General features: G+C 38.9%; 1 protein-coding gene across 2 annotated transcripts in view; it reads left to right on the top strand.

Moving 5' to 3' along the window:
* Window positions 1-21215, top strand: part of Nbas (NBAS subunit of NRZ tethering complex) — a 340725-nt gene that overhangs the window by 211005 nt on the left and 108505 nt on the right. For both annotated transcript variants that reach the window (XM_071601352.1, XM_071601351.1), the window contains exons 39-41: window positions 7194-7270; window positions 7651-7788; window positions 18174-18403. In XM_071601352.1, coding sequence (XP_071457453.1) covers window positions 7194-7270; window positions 7651-7788; window positions 18174-18403 — 445 coding nt within the window. The remainder of the gene's footprint in view (window positions 1-7193; window positions 7271-7650; window positions 7789-18173; window positions 18404-21215) is intronic.

The raw sequence follows: 21215 nt of genomic DNA, 5'->3' as shown, positions 1-21215 counted from the left end.
GTTTTATTAACTACTTTCTTTCTAGCTGTTGTGATTTTTCTGGGCTCTGGTTTTCTATTTGAGTTTTACTTGCCCAATATGGAATGGATAGTGGCTTGCCCTCAGGTCAGAAGCTGTAAAAATGGAAAACTTACCAATGCCATTCATTCTTCCAAATGGCAACTACCTTAAATTTTCTGTCTGCTTTTGATACCTCCCAGTGCTTTCTGACACCTGTTTTTTTTTTAAATACTATAGTCTGTACTTTTCATTTGCAGGAGGGCTCTTTAACAGAGAACCTGGTCATGGAAGCATTTAAATAGTTACTGTTCTGGTCACTGTGGTTCCTCAGATGACTGAGGGTTAAACTCAGAGTTGTAGTTTTCTAGGAAGAGGAATAGAAAGCCCAGATGCCTTTTTTCCTAGGATTACTTCCAAGGAGTCAATTTATGAATGAAGCCTTGCCTGGTGCAAAGAATTCTGGACATACTCCAACTTGCTTGGGCAGTTAAAATAGATGTCAAGAGTCTCTCGGGAAATGGACCCTAGGTATATTCAGGTGGAGAACTCTGCCAGCCAGCAGCAGGCTTGAAGTGAGAATTTAAAGAACACATGGCCATTTGGTAGTGACTGAAAATTACAATTGTGTGTATTGCATGATCCAGTAATTCTGCTTTTAGGAATTTACCTTATGAATTTGTTCACACACATTAAAAATAAAAAGGACGTTTGTTCATGATAATAGCGTAAGAATTGTCAATATCCTGGTAACTACTGCTAGGGAAAGATGCCAGTCTTATTTTGATATCTTGTTTCATGTTAGAACACAGAACTACCTTTCTAAGTTTGGTCAATTTACATAAGTTTCCAAGTTTGTGTTAAAAATTCAAGATAATGTTCTTTGAGGATTTTTTTAAGCTAATTCATACAAAGTACCTATCTTGTGTCTGGTTCACCAGAGAAGATAGTTCAAATTTATGGGTATTTTTGTTCTCTAATAATTTTGTTCTTGTTATATACAGCAAAGACATGAGCATAGGAAGAGCTTAGATACCAGATTAATTTGCTTGGCACATAGTGTAGGGACAGTGGCAATTAAAAGCACAAATTGTTTGGCTCATATTAATGGAACCCTTAAATGACAAATAATAAAATTTACTTTTATTTTTTAGGGAATGGGAAACTAGTGAAGAGTTTGGTTTTGTTTTAAGCTGGAGAATGACAGTTCTTGAAATTTTAAAATTAATTTGGATCTGCTGTGTGAAAAGGGGATTGGAAAAAGACCAAAGGTATATATAGAGTTAGGTTGGGAGGTTGTTAAAGAGTCCAATGTATAAACAATGAAAAGCTAACCTTGAGTCTATGGGAGTGGAAATAGAAAGTATGTGTGCAAGTTCTCTGGAAGTGATTCAGCAGGATTTGTCCATGTGGGGAGCAGAGAAGAGGAAGAAGTCCAACATGACTCTGGAATCTGAGCTTGGCTTACTGGGACAGCGCAGTACACTATTTCAAGAATTTGAAAGATTGGGTAATGAATGATTAATCTGGGTCAGGCCTAGTGACACAAGCCTGTAATTCCAGCGACTCAGGACTGTGAGGCAGGAGTATCATCACATGTTTGAGTTCAGCCTAGGCAATGTAGCGAGACCCTGTCACAAAATAAAAAAATGAAAAGGGCTGGGAATGTGGCTCCAGTGGCAGAGCACTGCTAAGTTCAATCCACAGTACCACACCAAAAATGATGAATTTGTGAAAAATTTTAGTGGCAGCCATGTCCAATAAATAGTTGGTAATGTTGGTCTTGTGAGATGGATTAAATATAGAAAGAAATTCTGAGAAAATAGACCAAGGTGCTGTAGAAGTTAAGAATGTAGTTGAGACCTGCAGGAGAGAATCTTAAGTGGGACTCAAGAGAGTGATAGAACAATGGAATACCCTCAGTGAGCACTTGTAGTGGGAGGGGAAAGGAAAAGAAGCATGGGGTATGGGGAGCAAGAGGATCTGGCCACACACAGAGGATTACTTGAGCATAGGTGCAGGAGAATTAATATTTTGGAAGCCCAAGGAGCAGCTATCTAAGAGTGTCTAGTTCTCCAATGACATGTGAGAAAAGAGGAAGATCACTGAGTTTGGCAACCTTTAGGAGCAATATCAATTGGATTTTGGGACAGAAGGACTTGGAAAAAGAATGAGTATCATAGTAGTGGATACAGTGGACCAGATCATTCATTTAGAAAGTTTAGCAGGTAAAGAAAGGAGATTGTTGCTGCAACCTCTCTGCCATAGCCGTTAATTCAGAAATCTGCAAGGGGTGATGGGGGATTGAGAAAAGACGATCATGTATATAGAGAAAGGTGGGACACTGTACTCTAATGGAGCAACAGTGACCCAGAGCTACCTCAGCACGTTTATTATATAGGTTTTATCATCAAAAGGTTATTTTTGGGAAAGTTTCTGCAAAGCAGGTAGACTGAGGGACACAGCACTGGTGAGACATTAGGGTTATTTTTTTAAGCTCAGAATTCTCCATCCCTAGGAGATGGTATCTGAGTTCAAGGTCCCGACTGATAGAACTCTGTGCCTTTGCACAGTTTCCTCAGGCTGGGTGTCACCATAGCAACTGAGCAATCTTGACCTGTACTTTTACATGGGAAGTTCTTAGTGCAAATGCAGCCATGAGGCATAGTCAGAGATCATGATCCAGGTCACTGCTCTGCTGAATTTGTTAGAATGGCTAGTTTCCAAGGGAAGAATTATTTTTCTTTTATGCAGTCCTAAACATATATACTTATGTATTAAATATATATGTAACACACACAAACACACACACACAGAAAACCGCAACTTCTTCTACGGACAATGTTTGAGGAGTAGCTAATTCACATAATTGTTGAGTGCTTTGTGAGAAGCTGCTAAGTAACAATAAATGTAATAACTACAAAATAACAATAAATGCAGTAACAGAACTGCATCAGTTAATCATGTGTTACTCTTTAAGCCTGCCATCTCTTCTGAGTGAAAGTAATCTTCCTGCTTAAATGCAGTTGTTTATTCATTAGTAATTATGATTTATATGAAATAGAAGTATTACCTTTGTTACCCCTGTGGTGGTTTTTAATGGAATAACCTATTATCAGTCATTTTCAGGGGCAAATCAGATGTGTCCTAAATAAAATTTTTGCTTTCTCAAGTCTTTTGTTTATGGAGGGAGGAAGGGAATCTACTGGGTGCTGTCTACATGCTAGAGAGCTGATGTGCACTTTAAAGTGTTTCCCTCATTTAATCCTTATTTACATATGAGGCAAAAAATGCCAAAACCCAATACCCAAGGTGCTATGAAAACCAGTAGGGTCTTTGTAACTTGTGTGGCCTCAAAACTTGAACTAAATTGATGTGAAGTGTATTCATAGTCTTTGCCTATCCTACTTAGTATGAGTGTTCAAGTATTTTGCAACAGAAATATTAATGTCTTTGATTACTGGGTTCTTCCAGATCACTCTGATGACATTGTCATGTAATATACAATATGTGTATGACATAACCTTCTGATGTCCAAAACATTCCAAATGCTGAAACTCGAATCTTAGGACTTTATGGTTCTGAATGTTTTTTCCTCCTGGTGATAGTTACAGACAGTTGGAGCTCTGGGAATACAAGGTTAAAGGAATAATTCTGTAAAGTGAGCCCATTGTGCTAGCCCTTGACATAACTGTCTTCTAAAAAACAAATCACCCACATCCTTGCCTGCCTTAAGTCAATAGGATATGTTACATTTCTTAGCAAGCACCCTGTTATCTGAAGGAGAAATGCAGACCCGAAATGATCATGAGAAGCATACAAGTGATTCTTTAAGAGTGGGGTGGAGGGTACTTTTGTAACCCTTACACAGATTAGATCCCAGAACTCGAGGAGAGAGGGATAATTTTCTCTAACCAAAGAAATCTATGAGAACAGATTCCAATTAGAACTGGTCAGCATGGGCCAAAGTGACCTAGAGTTGTTATGCACACAGGGGACCTGAAACGCTGCTATTGTATAGCTGGCAGTCAAGAGGTAGACCTGAGGGGGACTCTGTGAAAACTCCCCTGTAATCCCCCAGTAAAATATGAGGGCCAAAGAGGTCTGCCATACACTCTCTCGAGCATGTCCCCTTTTCCCGTCCTTTCTAATGAACTCATGCCTGCTACTTTGAGTCACATGCCTGAACTCTTTGTGGCATGATCATAAGAACAGTGAGAACTTCTCTGGCAATCTCGACTTCCTGGCAGGCCTTTGCTCTGGAGCACTGGTATATCATTCTACTGGATTTTGTTGGCCAGAAATTCATTGTGTGTTCATAGGTTTTGTCTGAGTGGTTGTTCTAAAATGCTGGGGATTTTTTTCCTTCAGTTATGGGGGGAGACACAGGCATGGAAATGATTGTTAAAATGTAAGAGATTGATACTAAGATTCCCAAAATAGGAGGCATGGTATACTACACATGGGGAAACCTGGGTGGGTCAAAGGCAGAAGGAGCCAGGGGAAAGCATACAGAAAGCCTCAATTGTGGTTTTCATGGAGGGAATGGGTTTAGCCTGGTAGACAAGCTTGGGCAAGTTTGATTGGACAGTATGGCTAATTTGGGCATCTCTAAGCTTACAGGGGTAGTCTCTAGCTGGTTTACTGGTACTTACTCCAGGTGTTAGGACAGATTAATGCTGCCTGGAATATAAAACACTACCTAGAGGAGGGTTCAGAGTATGGGCCCTGAATTGGTTGATTTCCATGTCAAAACTGCTCACAGATGAGTTGTTTATTCTCTCTAGCAATTAGCCCTGAGAGGGCACTTCCTCCAGGATTACCTTCTCCAGGTCAAAGCATCATGAAATAGAAAAGTGAAAGGCATGATTCACACAGTGGTGTGTATGACGTCTGTATGGGTGTTATTGACTGGGAACACACATATCTATCTTCACTGCTTGGTGACAGTGACCCTTTTAGGCAGCTCTCTGAGGGTGATTTTTGTCAGGAGTTTGAGCTCCTGGAAATTTTCTTCCTGTGTTCCTTAGCTTGCTATAAACTTTGTATTCATTTATATATATTTAAGAATATTGTTGACCATTTTGTGAGTGTAGTTGTGATGTAGTGTAACTGTAAACTTGCTGGAATTTAGGTATTTGGAGTCTTCCCTTTAAGAATAACTCCTGTAAACATTTATTCTGACTGTTATCATTACTTCGTTGCTTTTGGGGGGGGGGGAAGATGTTGCCTTTGTTTTTCATTGGGTTGTTTTATTTTGAAATTTGTTCTCTAGCATATTTTTCAGACTACCCCTTGAGGGTGCTTTGGTTTTCAGAAACAGCCATATACACATTAATTTGTAGAAAAATTGAGTTGATGTGATAATAGAATAGATGTGACGAATACATTGTCAGTAATGGAACTTAATTTCCCAGGTGGGTCTGAGATTGGGTCTAACCACAACTCTAAGAAAGAAAGGAGCTGGAGAGCAGCTACCTGAAATAGGGACTCCTTTGAAGAGATGGTCCTAATTTGGATAAATGGGTTCAGATATACTTTTTGAAAACTGTCTGTTTTTATGCTTGAAGAATGAAAATATCTAAATAATATTAAGATGGAAGTGGAAAAAAAAACTAGGTGAAGTAGGTTGAATAGTCCTGCTGTCAGGCTCTTGAGAGAAGATTGTTGGAATGCTTTTGTTGCAATTGCTCTTTCTTTCACTTATCTTATGGGATACAGTAACAGAGTTATTGTTTGGTGACACTTTTTTTTTTTTCCAAATAAAAATTCTATTAGTAAAAATTGAGCTCAAGGATGAAGGGAGTGGCAGTGGGGGGGAAGGGTTGGCACGCTGCATTGCCTTCTGATGTGAGAGTCATAACTAGGTGCTTTGGGAGAGAAATGAGTTGGGAAAGTTTGGAAAGGGAAGGAAGGCAACCTGCTCCCCTCCATGCAGGAGTACCACAGTCCTGGGTACAGAGGGTTCCAGAGAGAACAAAAGCCTTCAGTGAGTGCTTGGAGCCACTCTTCTTTGGATTTCATAAGTTTTTCCATTAATGTCCTCCTTCTGCTCCAGGAGTCAATCCAGGGAACTACACTGCATTTCTTTGTCTCATCTCCCCAGTTGCCTTTGTTCTATGACAGCTTTTCAGTTTTGTTTTTCATGCCTTCAGTAGTCTCAAGGAAAACCAGCCAGGCATCCTGTAAGAATTTTGCCCCAATCTGGCTTTGTCTGATTTTCTTATGATTAGACTGGAGTTATGGGTTTGGGAAAGAATTGCACAGACACAAAGCATATTCTTGTTACATAATCTAATTATTGTTTAAATCATCAAATTTTGTCTAGATTAAGATCTAGATTAGCTTTAAGAATTCTAAAATGCTATGCTCATGTATTTTATAGGGCCACTGTAATTTTTTATGTAAATATTTCCAGTATTTTGAAATTTTGACCTATAGTTATACCCAAATGATAAGCAGGTAGGGAAAGTCCACACCAACAAACTCGTAAGCAAAGCACAAGACTGGTGTTCTTTTTATGGAGTGTGAAGAGAAGTGTTGTTGGAAGGAACAAAATCGGGTTATAGTAATCAAAAGATTTATCCTACATTTGTATTCTCAGAGCTGTTTGACTGCACTGTACTCATATCATAACCCTCCATAGTAGCTGTCTTTAATGTACATGATCATACAGCATGGCCTGGGTCTTTACCGCCACGCTTACTGGCATCTTTACACTTAGACTGCAACAGTCACCCTGACAGGATTTCCTGGTGTATAAGTGACCGATGGCATACTTGTTTCCAGTTAGGCAAGATTATTATTCAGTGTTTCCCCCTCCCCCTCCTACTGGGGGTTGAACTCGGGGGCACTTGGCTACTGAGCCACATCCCTATTTTGTATTTTGTTTAGAGACAGGGTCTCACTTGAGTTGCTTAGTGCCTCTTTTGCTGAGCTGACTTTGAACTTGCAATCTTCCTGCCTCAGCCTCCCGAGCTGCTGGGATTACAAGTGTGCACTACTGTACCTGGCTATCTAATGGTTTTATGTGATCAGTTTAGATGGTGCTGAATAGATTTTCATAAAAGTTCTTAAAGAGTCCTCCTAAACTAAGTATCTGTTGCAATCACTAGGGCTCAAACCATGACACTTAGTGACTGTGGATGTCTTATGGATCCTCAAGCTCAATCATGCATTTTTTTCTCTGCATTTAGTTCTTTTGCGGCTGGCAAGTGACGCTTTGCCAAATGATATGACCTTGGCTCTTGCATACCTCCTTGCCTTACCACAGGTAAGCCTACCTTTTCCATTAAAGAAGTACTTAAAAGTGAGTAAACAGAAAATCTGTATTGGAGATTTTTATCAGTAAAATCGTTTATAAATATGCCATTTCCTTCTGTTGTTAAGTGCTGAAAGGACCCTAGTCAGTATCCAGACAGTGAATCCTACAATGTAGCTTAAGTGTTGATATTTAAATACACTTTTACATGCATGGGATCTGTTTCATAGTACCTTCTGAGTTTTCATATCATCACGTTAGGTTGCCCAGCAGTTGGAGTTGGTGGGATAAGAACTTTATCAAAATCCAGGGCAGTGACTAGAAATGGAACAATTTAAATGATCTCTTTAATTTTCTTTCAACTGAGTTAATTATATCTTGTCCCTTCCTAGGTGTTAGATGCTAACAGGTGCTTTGAAAAGCAGTCCCACTCGGCATTGTCTCTCCAGCTAGCAGCCTATTACTACAGCCTGCAGATCTATGCCCGACTGGCTCCATGTTTCAGGGACAAGTGCCATCCGCTGTACAGGGTGAGTCCTTATGTTTTCCATGTTATTGATGAGAAAGTTCAAGCATTCCTAGAATAGTCAAAACATGTTTTTTCCCTTTGTATCCCAAATGCTTCCAAGTGGCAGACAGGCCTTGCCTTTTTTGTTAGACACAGTTGCTTTTCCAGGTATCAGTAAGAGGTAGAGCTTCTGATATTTATTATGAATATCAATTCTTTTCCCTAACTTTTCTTTCATTTATTTTCTAAGTGCTTAATTAGGAGAGGCTAAATGAAGAATGGGCTTTTTAATTCACTGTTTCAAAGGAAGATGGCTATCTAATAAAGTAGGCCATGTAATATTTTGAACCATATTGTACTTTCATTTATTTTAAAGCCAGAGGTATGACAATAGTAATTTTATAGATAGAATGTTGAAACATGTTATTCCTTAAAAAAAAAAAATTGTTAATTTCTGAGCAGAAGTATCTAACTATGACTCAAATATATGTACCTTCTTTTGTAGATACAAAAGTTTTAACAGATGCTTATGGGAAGTTATAGCCATCCAAGTTTCCTTGTATAGACAAGTTTTAAAGATCAGCATTAGGAAATGATCTACTTTTTATATTGGATTATTTTAAGAAAATAAGTACTTAAAGACTAGATAAGTAAACTTTCAAATCCACTAGACGCACAGTCTACGATCCAAATTTTATTGAGGGAAGATTGTCCTTTCTTGACCTAAAGCAGACAATAACTTACCTGCCACAGTCATCCAGAACGAATCTAAGAATTCTTACTCCAAGTGTCTGAACACATTCCTTTTGAATCAGTTTTTATTTAAGAGAAGAGGGACAGCCGGTGTGCTACCCACCACAGTTTAGTCTCCCAAGGACACTGTCATCATTTGGTGTGCATTGTTCTTAGGCATAGTTTTATTATCATGATTGTGTTTGGCTAGGAAATAGGAATGTTTTCTTCTTTTACTCAGTTGATGTATGACTTTATTGGGGGAATTTGATTTTTTTTTTATAGTTGCTACTTTGTTCAGTTACTTATTTCACTTGAAAACTTGATTTTTTTTCCCCCCCCAGAAGGTCAGGTTCTCAAAATATATCTGATTGAATTATCTCAGTGGAAAGCATGTGCTGAAATGAGGTCTTTCTCTTTCATTTCAATTTATGTCATTTATATAAAGCTACTACTTTGTGCATGGTGCTTGCTGTACCTTTCTTGAATATAGAGAATTGAAAGAACACCAGTCAGCTAGATTGTTGATCTCCTAGAGCATCTTGTACTTGCCACCCTCTCCTACTGGCTTGGTGCCTGACCTCAGTGACCTCGGCCCTCACTGTCTGTGCATGTAAAGGAGTCATAGGAGCTGTGGATTAGAGTGGCAGCAAGAAGATATGCAAAAATTTCTAGAGAGACGTGTTAAGAGAGTGAGGAGATTTAGTGCCTCTCCATTTCTTTTCCTCTCTACCTCATGTCCTCACCCTAATTCAGTCTCATTTCTTTACCTAAACTCATGTCTGCCTCTTACACATCACTTTGTGTTCTTCCTTCGTTTTCCTGTCTTCAGGCATGTTGTACTTTCTGCCCAAAGTGCTTTTCCCACCATGCCTTTGCTAAGCTACTTGGTAGGTGCTTGACCAGTATAGCTTTCTTCAGTGCTCCTAGGGTGAGGGGACTCCGTGTGCTTTGGCACTGCCTTATACTTGCCTCTGTCTTGGCACATGTATGCTAGTTTTTCCTTTTCATCTCACTGGATAATGAGCTATTTGAGGATAGCGTTTGTCTTTCTTTATTGGGTTTCCCAATGCATAGAGCAGGACCTGGAATATAAATAGAAATGTTTACTGGGTAGGTGACTGAAAATTCATAGGTAATTCTACAGCACATACAAGATAATTGAATTTACATATTGTGTATTCATCAAATATTTATCTTGTGATTGCTGTGTGCCAGGAAGTGTTCTGGAAGAAGCAAGAGTGAACAAAGCATAGTGAGCCCTCCCCCTTTTAGGAATTACATTCTAAAGGCATCATAAACAGAAGAGGTGAATCAAATAGGTACTAAAACAAAAGCAAAGTGAAGTAGAAGAAGCTGGGATGTGCATGTGTGAAAAATACTATTTAAATAGGGTCCGGAAAGGCCTCAGTTGAGAAGATGACTTTGACTAAAGAAAAGGGGACATAAGCAATACTGTGCAGATACCTGAGGGAAGAACATTCCAGACAGGAATAAGCAGGACCAAAGGCACAGAAGGGTCACTTTTCTGTCATACGTACTGTATTATTTCTTGTAAGGTATTTGAGTTGATGTTTAAATTTTACTCTATAAAATTCAAGGCCTAGAGGACTTTCCTGACCCTGGAGAAAAGTTATATACATGCAGACTGTGGTCAGCCTTTGTTAATGGCTATGTGGGGGCCCTTCTCTCTGGCCAAGAAAGATGTCAGAAAGGGCTGTGACAGCAACAGTTAGTTTAGGAGCAAGTTTGCGGGAGTTGCCAATGGACAGTACAAATATAAAACTAACCCTGAAGAGGTACTTGACTCTTTTAAGTTGTTTTTTTCCACATTCATTCTGGTCTTTGATCCTTTGAGCAATCCCATTTTACAGAAAAGGAATCTTCTCTGGAGACAGTGATTCAGAAAACTGTGGCGACTTCCCTAGGTGCTCTGGTGGAAAGCACTGTCCTGTCATTGAGAGCTCTGACTCCAGGCTTTCCCAGCCTGTTGCTTGGATGTGCTGCCACTCTGGCTTTGTGGCAAAGGAGGCAGCGTCACTTTTTGTGGAGCTGAGTGATCTCTCTGGCATGGTAGTGTGTGGGTGATTTCCAGCAGGATATTTTCATGAGTAGTTCTGAGTCTGGAGGTAAAACCTCAGCTCCTGTAAGTGACAGATAAGATCCTCAGTGAACTGGCTGGCTCTGCCTTGCCCTTCCAGGTGCTTTCCTGATGCAACCTCTTTTGAAGCCTATGTTTAGCTGTTCAAAACTTTTATTTCTCTGCATTTAAATCCTTCTGTGTGCCTCTGTGCATGCATATACAACCTGTACTGCAAGCTACCCGCTTCTTCCACACTCTATATGGATGAGTCAGCCCACAGGTACTGCCTTCCTTGCCTCCACCACAGACACCGGCCTTTTCCCCCTCTTTGCTGTTTGCATGTGCCCCAGGCAAGTAGTTCTTTTGGGATATTATAATTGATGTGCATCTTACCTTATTTGAGTGTAGGAATACCACTGCCCCCTGTGTCCCCAGGACACTGTAGTTAAAAAGTGACCATTAATTGGCAAGTGAATAACTTCAGGAATCATATCAACTGAGTGTCAGGAAGCTCTTTAAGCGTTCAGATTTGTGGTTTTGAGTCCTGAACCTCTAGGGTTGAAAGGAAGTACAGGTAGGTATAATAGCTGGATGTTTGAAGAACATAAGAGTTTTCAGTTGACTGCCTGATGCCTCATTATTTGACTCTTTTCAGCATCTTCCTCTGCATAAAACTGCACTGCTGAGTTTGGAATTAAATATGACAAACTCCTGATGAATCATCTTGGAAATTGAAATCAAAGTGGTTTCAATTTGTTGCCTACGCATAATAACACCCAGTGGAGCTTAGCTTTCACTCAGTTGTCAGTTCAGCTTGTTTCTCATTCCACAGTCTTTTCACATTTTCTCTTTCCATCCCTGTCGTTATGTGCTGTGGGGATGCTAACTGAGGTTGATAGAATGTGCAGGAGTTCTGGTACCAGGCCTGGGCATCATGCAGGGCAGCAGCGTCCTGAGCCAGCCACAGAGGCCTTGGAACTTGACAGCTTTGTGAGAGGATCTTTGGGGGCAGTGCACCTCACCTGCATTTTTCTTTGTGGTTTTGTATGATGATGATTGGCAAATGGTCAGTAGGAACTCATTTTCTCTACTAACCTTTGCCCTAATTAACTTATTTTTATATTAAAGAAATGATACGCACATGACCAAAACATGCAAATGGTTAAAATGATATACAATAGTGTTTCTCTTTTGTATCTATTAAAAAACATTTTATGGCTATACATATTTATACAACTATTTTTAGGTGAATATGAGTAAACCATGCATATTGTACTATACCTTGATCTTTTTTTCGCTTACAGCTCACCTTTATAGTTATTATAAATGTATCTTCAAATACAATCTTTCTAGCATTCTTTTAAGTCTTTTAAGTTTTCAAAAGATGAAAATGGAAACAAATTTTTTAGTTTATAGGCTAGGGAAGCAAACACAGCAGTGATGAAATTCAAAGCTTTTTGGTAGACTATTTCTAAAATGTGTTTTTTTAAGTTACTAATTGAAAATACTAAGTAGAAAATTATCTCAAGCAAAATAACAGTCCTAAAGCGGAAATGTACCACCTGAATAAAACTTCCTGAAAAATATTACCAAATCATTGAGCATTATGTTGTCATGAATATTTATGTATATTTTGTTTTTACAGCGATTTGACCATATTCTTTAAATAAATAAATTTTATTCAAAACCCTGAAGAACTGCATTGCCAGGTTTTTTTTTTTTGGGGGGGGGATAAACTAATCTAACTCTTCACACTTTACTTTTTAAATTCCTGATGGTTTTTATGCTATTAGTCTTTACTGTGAAGTTTTGCAATATCATTGTGAATACTGAATATTTCAAAGCTACCTATGCAGTCCTTCACAATCTTCTCGGGGACTAAAACTTTCATACTTAGGAATCAGCATCTTATGAATCATGTCATTGTCTTGGGAGAGGACAAGAGGAACAGAAGTTTAAATGTGTTCTATATACCAGAGACCCTTGAATGACGGCCAGTATGAGGCCAAGTAGAACACTCATGGAGACCTGGTCAGTTGGGTGTGGAAGCAGTGACGGGAGGCCAAGGAGCCAGCTGCAAGACTACAGCTGTAGGTGCCTCAAGTGCAGAGTGGGTATCTGGGGAAATAGGACCAGTTGTTCCCCTCTCACTGCTGGTTGCTGTGAGGGTTGAGTGAGAATCTTATGGAATGCTTCAGAAGCTTGAGATGCTGTGCACTTGGGTAGTGCGTGGATGTGTGAGCTGAAGTACTGGGTTAAGAGGGGATTCTTGAATTACTTTAAGAAAAGTGGTGATACAAGCTCGGGGGAAATTTTTAGTAAAATTTGGATTGAATGTTTGAAGCAATCATAACCAAATTCCTTGAGGAAGAGGTAGAAAGAGGTTGTGGCAATAATAAAATAACTGGCGGAGGTAGCTAGGACTTACTACATGCTTATCCACCCAGTCTTATTTCTTATGAGAACTCTTGAAGCGGAAAACTAGATGCTTAGGAGGGAAATATGAGCAATCTAGGCCTTTGCTTCCAATTCTTTGATTCCCCTCATACCTAATTTTACTTAGAAGCCTTGGTGAGAAACTATCTTTTCTCCTTAGTATTATTTTACACCATAAATTGAAGTACCTGAAAACCTTCCTATGCACTTAAAAAATACTTATTAATCTATAAATTGTCAGCCATTGGAAGCCTGCTGTCAGAGAATTAAAGGAATAACCCTGTTCACCTCCATAAGATAATCTCAAAAGGAAGCATATCAGACAGGTAATTGAAAGTGCTTTTCTTGTTCATGATTCTAAAATAGTGTTCTTCTACTTAGAGAAGAATATAGGTCTTTCAAACAGAGATGATATTAAGAGACAACTGTCTTAAGAGGTTCTTGGTAATAACCAAGGCTCAGTACATGTATATTTACCACTAGGACTGTTCCATTGAAATATTAGATTTTTGTTCTTAAATATTTCTTGGGGATAGTGAATAAATTTGTACAAAGTCTATGAAATAAAAATTACTCATAGAGGAGCTAGACAGTTTCTACTTAAGTGAAGGAGAAGAGATTAAAGTTGTTTAAACTGTGGGAATCTTTTGGATATAATTTGTGGGTCTGAAAAATTATATTTTTCAACAAATCTGTTCTGAATATTAGTGGAGGAATAAGAGAGTTGTAGAGCTTCCTTGTTTCCACACCTGGAGGGATTTACAAGGGTTTATTTTATTTTAATGATTGAATTCTTGTTACATTCATAGGATTTTAGTCTTAGAAAGGTGATCATTTGGTGAAGCTCGTTTTTCCATCTGAGGAAACTGAGCACCAGAAGATCGAGAGGGAATCAATTGCTCCCTCCTTGGAGTTCCCAGGACTCTTGGCTTGTGGTTCTGTAATGAGCTTGTATTCAGATGTCTTCTGTGAATTGCTTATGTGTACATTGTTGTCAATCAGTGGTTTGTAATTCCTTGAGAGTAAGCTCTGAGTCCAGTTTACTTTCATAGAATAGTGGGGAGCAGGGTCCTTTATTATTGCCTCCCAGCGAACCACAAGGAGGGTGTGTTTACTGATATTCTTTTATAGGCGAGGAAGCAGATAGGAAGTAATTCCAAATTGCCTCTATTCAGTGAGGGAGCTATGTATGGGAATATGAACTAGAACTACTGACTTAAAAGCCAGCTCAGGGGGCTGGGGTTATGGCTCAGCGGTAGAGAGCTTGCCTAGCATGTGCGAGGCCCTGGTTTCTATCCTCAGCACTACACAAAAGGTATGTGTCCAACTACAACTAAAATATAAAATACTAAAAAGAAAAAAAGCCAGTTCAGTGTGCCCAACTTCACCATCTACCTGGTGCATGCACAACACTGTGTTCTGGAAAAGGTGAATTTATGAAGTACACGTGGTCTCTGCTCTAATGTAATGTTAAGAGAAGGCAATGTAAATTATATAATAGAGGTACAATTAAAGAGAGTGCTCGTGTGTGTGTGTGTGTGTGTGTGTGTTAAATGCCTCTTAGCAAGTTCCATCATTCTCTTCCTTTTTTTGTAATTGCCTACATCTTGCCAGACTTGATTCCTATAATAAATATATAAGAGCATGTATATTATATGTTCTCACAACCCTGGAAGCTGTGTTATTACTGCCAGTTCATAGTTGTTAAGTAACTTGCACAAGGTCACTCGTCTGCTAGCTTCTGCATGTCTGCTTATTTCACCATACCCTGACATTTTCTTTATTGGCAAAAGGAGATTTCATCCATCCTTTTTGTCACATACGAATGTGCAGGTTTTATGTGGAGACTCAAAACTTTCTTTCTGGGTGAGAGCTGCATAAATATTAGTAGCAATAATTATGCTTACTATTGCTGAGTGCTGCCATTTTGTAGCTTTGCTCTCCTCTTTGCCTTGGAATTTGTATAATAAATTGTATGAGAATGTAAGGAGAATAGAAATGATGTCTTACTACTGAGTTGAAGTGCCAAGTGTGTACACCACCCCCCTTATGATGGAATACAAAGCAGGTGTGGATGGGCTAGCTGGCCCATGAACCACATCCCTGTACCAGAAAACTACAGAGGAGACTGTGCCCATGATGGCTTCAGGGTGATACTCCAAAGGGTTCAGTCAACAGGTGGAAAGGGGAGGAGATGGTTGATGTCAGCCATAGTCTCCCTAAGAGCAGAGGCATTGGATCCCCTTTGCTTATATCCATTGCCGGAAATACTGTTATAGACAGTTGGTTCCCAAATAGCTAACTAATTGCAGTTAGATGTGGTTTATTCACTTCATCTTTCTTTCTGCCTCTATCTGCTTATGAAGGCCTTAGCACATATTCTAGCCTTTTCTGGAATTAGTATTCCTGTTGACTATTTTACTACTGACACCTGAGTAATTAGCATTCATGTTAACCTCTTACAAGGAGAACTCTTAGACACTTGCCCAAGTCCCACACTTCTGTATTCCCATAGTACCCTGTGCTTACTTGTGTTCTGATATTTGCAATTATTTGCTTTTTTTTTTCCATATTTGTTTATGACCTTTGGGTACTTTGGTCCCATCCCGTTCCTTTTTTTTAAAAAAAAAACTTATTTCTTTTAATTAGGTATGTATGACAGAATTTATTTTGATTCATGGTACACAATTGCACAGCACCCTTTTCATTTCTCTGGTTGTACACAATGTAGCGTCGTACCGTATGTGTAGTTATATCTAGGATAATGATGTCCATCTCAATACACCATCTTTCTTGCCTCCATGCCCACTCCCTTCCCCTCCCTCCATTTTTCCTATGCTGCCCGCCCCCACCCCCCCCCCCCAATTATGGATCAGCATCCATTTATCAGAACATTCTGCCTCTTTTTTTTTGGCGGGGGGGAGATTGGCTTACTTCACTTAGCATGATATTCTCCAACTTCATCCGTTTACTTGCAAATGCCATAATTTTATTCTTTTAATGCTGAGTAATATTTCATTGTGTGTGTGTGTGTATCAGTTTCTTTATCCATTCATCTATTGATGGGCATCTGGATAGGTTCCACAGTTTAGCTATTGTGAATTCAGCTGCTGTAAACATTGATGTGGCTGTGTTACTATAGTAGCTGATTTTAAGTCTTTTGGGTATAGACCGAGGAAGTACACATGGGTCAAATGGTGGTTCCATTCCAAATTTTCTAAGGAATCTCCATACTGCTTTCCAGATTGGTTGCACCAATATTCAGTCCCACCACTTTTCTCCCACATCCTCACCAACATTTATTGTTGTCTGTGTTCTTGTTAACTGCCATTTTTGACTGGCATGAAATGAAGTCTTAGAGTAGTTTTGATTTACATTTCTCTAATTACTAGAGATGTTGAACATTTTTTCATAATTGATCAAATGTATATCTTCTGAGAAGTGTCTGTTCAGCTTCTTAGCCCATTAATTGATTGGGTTGTTTGCTTTTTTGGTGTTAAGTGTTTTGAGTTCTTTTTATATCTTGGATATTAGTGCTCTGATGTGCATGTGACAAATATTGGCTCCCAAAATGTAGACTCTCTCTTCACCTCATTGTTTCTTTTGCTGAGAAGAAGCTTTTTATTTTGAGTCCATTCCATTTATTCTTAATTTTATTTCTTGCATTTTAGAAGTCTTGTTAAGGAAGTCAGGGCCCAATCCGACATAATGAAGATTTGGGCCTATTTTTTCCTCTATTAGGCGCAGGGTCTCTGGTTTGATTCCTAGGTCCTTGATCCACTTTGATTTGAGTTTTGTGCATGATGAGAGATAAGGGTTTATTTTCATTTTGCTGCATATTGATTGTTTCTTAATAGACTATTTCTAGAGAAAAGGGGCTTATCACTTGGTACATAGAAGGTGAACAAAAATTATTAAATGAAAAGATGTTCCCATGTCTTACTGTGATAGGGTTAGTATTCAAATCAAGCTCTTTTCATCTGTTATTTTTGAAAGTAGGACTCAGAGTATGCATAGAGGTAGAGAAAATTTAAATATAATAAGCTTGATTTTTACACAAGTTTACCTGCTGGAATTCAAGGTTTCTTTAATTGGTTTTTATCCACACTCCCAAGATTATTCCTTAATAGGATCAAGAGAAAAACTGTTAGGCTAGGTTTGGTGATATAGACTCGACATTGACAAATCTCCTGTGTAGCTCAAAATAATGGTTTTCACACATTAGACATGCTGACAGCTTACTATAATTAGGAGTGCATTTCGGAGAACCAAAAGTAAATTCTAAGTTGTTTTTCCCTGATTTGCTCATGTTAAAATTGTACCACATCTTCCCAGAAATCAAAGTGATTGAGTTAATGCTGTTCAATTATTACGCTCCCTGTTAAATAATTCTTGCATCATGACTGAGTTGCTATTGCTTTGTTGACACCCCAGACCAACTTCAATATAAATAAATGTGGCTATTTAATCACTTATTCTCCTTTCCTGTCAGCTATTGGATTCTGGGTTTTGTTCTATTTGAATAGTTTTATTATTATTAGAGAAACTGCTAAGAATCATGGAACAATAATCCCATTGAGCCTCAAATCAAGCAGAGTCAAAATTGGTTGGCTGCTTTCTTAGATGACTAGAAGAGATTCTGACTTTGGGAGCTGGGGTGGGTTCCCCCCCACTCACTTATCCCTGGAGAAAACACTCTTCTCCTTAGTTCTCCAGCCATTTATAATGGGATTATTGAACTGCAGTTTTCTTGTGGAGAACACTTGTGGTCCACAAAACTTTAGTCAGAGGCAATGATGATGAAAACTTCTTCTAGAATGAATTATTATAAGTGACCAGTTGGTTAGAGCAAAAAGATGGTGTAGGTTTATGGCAGTTGTAAATGCAAGAAGGTACTTTGTAAGTTGAAAGAATAGGGCTGTGAGCCAGAAGCCTGTTCCTGGACTCTGTTCTTTGTCCTATCTTTGTAGTCTTCAGAGTAGTTTAAGAACCACTTCTGCAGTCAGCTCCAGGGTATTTGTGAGCCTTGATTAAAAGGCCAAAGTATGAAGGGCCAACCAGGATGCCCAGTGGACTTCACTATCTTCTCTTTGTTACTTACTTGCTCATGCCTATGCAACTGTGTATGAAATATAATCTTTCCATGCCTTTCACAGGCCGATCCCAAAGAGCTAATCAAGACGGTCACCAGGCATGTGACTCGACACGGACATGAAGCCTGGCCTGAAGACCTTGTTTCACTGACTGAGCAGTTACACTACTACAATGAGCGCCTCCTGGACTTCACTCAGGCACGACTACTTCAGGGCCTTCGGAAGGGGGTGGATGTGCAGAGGTTCACTGCGGATGACCAGTATAAAAGGGAAACTATCCTTGGCTTGGCAGAGTAAGTGATACCTTTGTCTTATGAGGGATGAATTTAAAATGGAGCAAAAGTAAAATTCAGACTATTAGTTCCAGTTCCTTGAAGATTCACATTAATGGTTGATACTAGCAGGACTTTATGCACTTTTTCCATTCATATGAGGAATGTATGTGTCTTCCCAAAAGATCAGTAAATGCAGACATCGTAAGCTACAGATTTAAATAGTAAGCAGTGGGATTATTATTTTTTTTTATAAAGTTTCCCATGACTTTAATAGCCCAATACCAAGACTATGACCAAATTAGTATTCCTGGTCAGGAATCTCACTTTCCAAAGTACATGCAAATTTAATTTCTCCAGTATGTTAATATGAGAGACAGTTGACTGACTAGCTAAGGAAGACCCCGTGCCATAGGTTCAGATGCCTTTATCGGTTCTGGGCCTCTAAGAAAAGAGAAGCTGCCTGGTACAAGTTTTCTTTTGTCAGAGGCAAGGAGCAGCTGCCAGTTTTTCTTTCGTGCCTTACCCCTTTCAAGAGAAGAGCAAGGCCTTGGATGAGGTGACAGTACAGCTCAAGGGACAGTTGTAAGAGTTGCATTCTAGGTATGGAATTCCCTTTGGTTTTAATACTGATGTCTGTTTTTTGTTTCAGGAGTTTAGATCAGATGAGAAGTATTTATATGTCAGGAGGTGGGAAAGTATGTTCACACATTATGGTTATTAAGACAGTTTGTTTTTAACATCACAACTTCTTCAGTGCTTACTGTGGGCAAGGCACTACATAAAGTGCTCTGTAAACTTTAAATATCTTATCATAGATAACCTCATGAGTTCAGATGTTGTCCCATATCCTCATCTAGCTGGATGTTGCTTAGGAGTAGGAGGTAACTGGCCCTAGTTTCAGTTGATGGTACAGATTGCTAGTCTGACTTTACCCTGGATCAGTCATGTGTCAAAGCCTTTGCATCTTCACGACACCACATGCCTTCCCTACATCCTGTTGCATTCTCAAGGGGCAGTTGGTGTGCAATGCAGTCTCAGCTTCTAACCTTGAAACTAAGGCTAAATTGTGCCACATTTAGCGGTCATTCATCTCTCAGGGCAAATTCCTTCAAAATAACAAAAATGGTCTTGATTATGGTAATGGTATGTCAGTTTTCATGGTATCATTTAAATCCTTGAGAATGTGGAAAAGTAGCCTTGATATTCTCTGATAATTTTATTATCAGACACTCCAGATTATCTTTAGAATAAGGCAGGGTGTGGAGAAATTTTTAAAAAATAGTGGGAACAATCCCCGGCCATTCTCAGTTAAGGGGAGAAATATAGAATATTTTTCTCTTCTCCTCTATCCTCCTGGAAGTTCATAATTTCAGAGTCATTTAATGTCCAATTTGAAAGTGACATAAGACATAGTTCAGTCTCCTTCCTTTTTGGAGGAGGAATTTGAGAATCGGAGAGCTTTAAGGAATTGCTTAGTGTCCTACAGCAGGAGATGAGCCTGGGTTTCCTAATTCTAAATTCACTGCTTTTCCTTTGGGCATTTTGTAATCCTTAATGCTGTGTTCATGATTTCATAGAAGAGGATTATTATGCAGAATAAAAGTTCATAAGGTAAGGCTTGCCTTCTGTCATTAGTTACATTTTGCTAGTGTTTGTCCTTTATTTACTTTTTAAAGTATTCAATTAGCCTATGCTATTTGAAGTATATACCAAAGGACAAATACATGCCTTTGATAAGTGTAGAATCTTCTGTACTTTGAGTTGCTTAGAAAAGTATACAGCAGTCTTTGGGTGGCTTGTTTAAGGTGCGTGAAAGTTTCTAAGGCTTTCAGCCTTACCAGTTCTTATTTTAGAGATGGCATTTCAGTGTCTTGTATAGATTTATAAAACTCATTTCTTGTTTTGCTCCTCTTTCTTCACTTGTATTGCAATGTGACCATTCTTTAGTTTCTTGCTTGTTATGTTTCTATTTCACAGTTGTTTTTTGTAAGTCCTTCATTATACACATGTCTACAATAATACCTTTTCAGGGGTCAGACAGGGTGGTTTTGAAGAGCATATGACACAATTTGTTCCCTTCCATCTTTATCAAGTGATTAAAAATACCGGTACTTAAACACAGTATGTCCCAATTCCAGGCAATGTGCTAGACCCCCATAATAGGAAAATAGACCCCCATTTTCTTGTACTTCTTTATATGCCTAGAATTGATAATGGTCCCTACTTGCAACAGATTCTCATTCTATCATGTACAGGTACTCAAAAAATAAGAAAAGATTTCAGTTGACAGTGACCTAATCCCTAGGTTGACAAATTTATCTAACCCTGGGATCTCTTCTTTTATAGCCCATGAGCAAAGAAGGACTTTCATATTTTTAAAGGTTTGTGGAAAACAAAACAATAAAAAGGCTATGCGACAGGGACTATGGCAGTAAAGCTGAAATATTTACTATGTGGCTCTTTACAGAAAATGTTTACCAGCCCCTGGCTAAGCAAACATATGTCATGGTTTACTTAGGGTGAATATAGTCTGAGCAGTTGTTAATAACAGATTTCATTTGTACTTCGCTGATTTTGGCCACACCTTGCCAAACAAGAATTCCATCTTGCATTTCTGCTGGGAACTAGGGGTTTTGCAGTAGACCTTAATGTGGGCACCATGGACCATTTTCTTGTACTTCTTTATATGCCTAGAGAATCTCAACCCTGGTGATGTCATTCCTTGGTTTCAACCTTCCACTTACTTTCAGTTACCTATAGAATGAGATACATGTCCGAGAAGCTTCAGGAGCCCTTCCTGCTTCACTTCTCATAGTTCCGTCTGTCTCTC

The sequence above is a fragment of the Marmota flaviventris genome, chromosome 14, assembly GCF_047511675.1.
Source record: "Marmota flaviventris isolate mMarFla1 chromosome 14, mMarFla1.hap1, whole genome shotgun sequence".
Taxonomy (NCBI): Eukaryota; Metazoa; Chordata; class Mammalia; order Rodentia; family Sciuridae; genus Marmota; species Marmota flaviventris.
This window is presented reverse-complemented; position numbering and strand designations above follow the sequence as displayed.